General features: G+C 38.8%; 1 protein-coding gene across 1 annotated transcript; it reads left to right on the forward strand.

Annotated features, from left to right (window-relative positions):
• Positions 1–847: 847 nt before the first annotated feature.
• Pmar_PMAR005042 (hypothetical protein) lies at positions 848–1070 on the forward strand (the record flags this gene model as incomplete). Its single annotated transcript, XM_002768295.1, has 2 exons — positions 848–990; positions 1052–1070. The coding sequence occupies 2 exons, from the start codon at positions 848–850 to the stop codon at positions 1068–1070; spliced, it is 162 nt and encodes a 53-aa protein (XP_002768341.1).
• Positions 1071–1141: the final 71 nt, after the last annotated feature.

Consider the following 1141-nt stretch of genomic DNA (forward strand, 5'->3'; position numbering starts at 1 on the left):
TATATAAAAATTAATTTTTTTTAGAAATGTTCAGTGACTGAATTTATAAGTGTGTCATCAGGAGAAGGTTTATGTTTCCTTTTTCAGCAATTTCCTATTAGCAAGAAGAGTGGGGTCTCTCGCAGTAGGTGCCTCCATGATGCAATTATGGAATCGTGTTTAATGGTGAGTTATTTTTTCCGTTCGTGTGGTAGAGTTACACGGGCGGTCGTGAAACACTAGTGAAAAATATATTTCACGACTACTGCATATCACCGTGAATGTCACGGTGATTCACGTAAAACGGGTGAAATTCCAATAATAAGTAATATTGGAATTTTCGCGATATATGAAAAATATATTTCACATTTCACTTGGCGAAAAACGAACGTATTACCGGTCGCGTAAATATATACGTCTTACGATTCACATAAGTATTAACCCATTTCACGTTAAACTGCATTGTTATTCAGATTTCAGCGTTACGTCGTGCGAGTGCAAAGAGTATTACGTTGATTACGCCCTACTTTGCATATGGAAGGTGAGTGTTGACGGAGTTGTGGTAGGAGTTCGGGTTTCGGGTTTTCATATTCGGGTTTCGGGTTTCTTTTGTTTGAGTATTTGATATCATTGGAGTTTCAACCGTAATACAAAAAAACTCACATTTCACTTGGCGAAAATAATTGTATCATCGGAAATTCACATGGAGTATTACACCACTTCACGTTAAACGGGTGAGACTCCATAATAATGTTATTCATATGCATAGAATTGAATTTCATCTTTGATATGGAAAACACTAGTGAAAAACATATTTCATAATTCACTTCATATTGCGTTTTTCACATAGGTTTTTTTGTTCAGGCACATGGAGTCTGAAGGTGTAGCAGGGGATCCAGCAGTAACGCAACCAGCGACCCCTCTGGCGGCCAGCGATATCGCACTTATGTATGAGGCGATGGGTGTCGATCGAGTTGTCACAGTGGATTTGCACGAGGGCAGTTTGGAAGGGTAAGCGGAAGGTATCTGGTTCGAATCCTGGTAGGAGCATTTAGCATTTAACATTCCCCAGGATGTTGTTTATAATGTGATGGTAACATTTACATGGGAAACTGATTGAAGAATGTGTTCCTAGCCATACGTGGAAAATCGAAAATGAGTT

This window comes from Perkinsus marinus, assembly GCF_000006405.1.
Source record: "Perkinsus marinus ATCC 50983 genomic scaffold scf_1104296968834, whole genome shotgun sequence".
NCBI classification, from domain to species: domain Eukaryota; phylum Perkinsozoa; order Perkinsida; family Perkinsidae; genus Perkinsus; species Perkinsus marinus.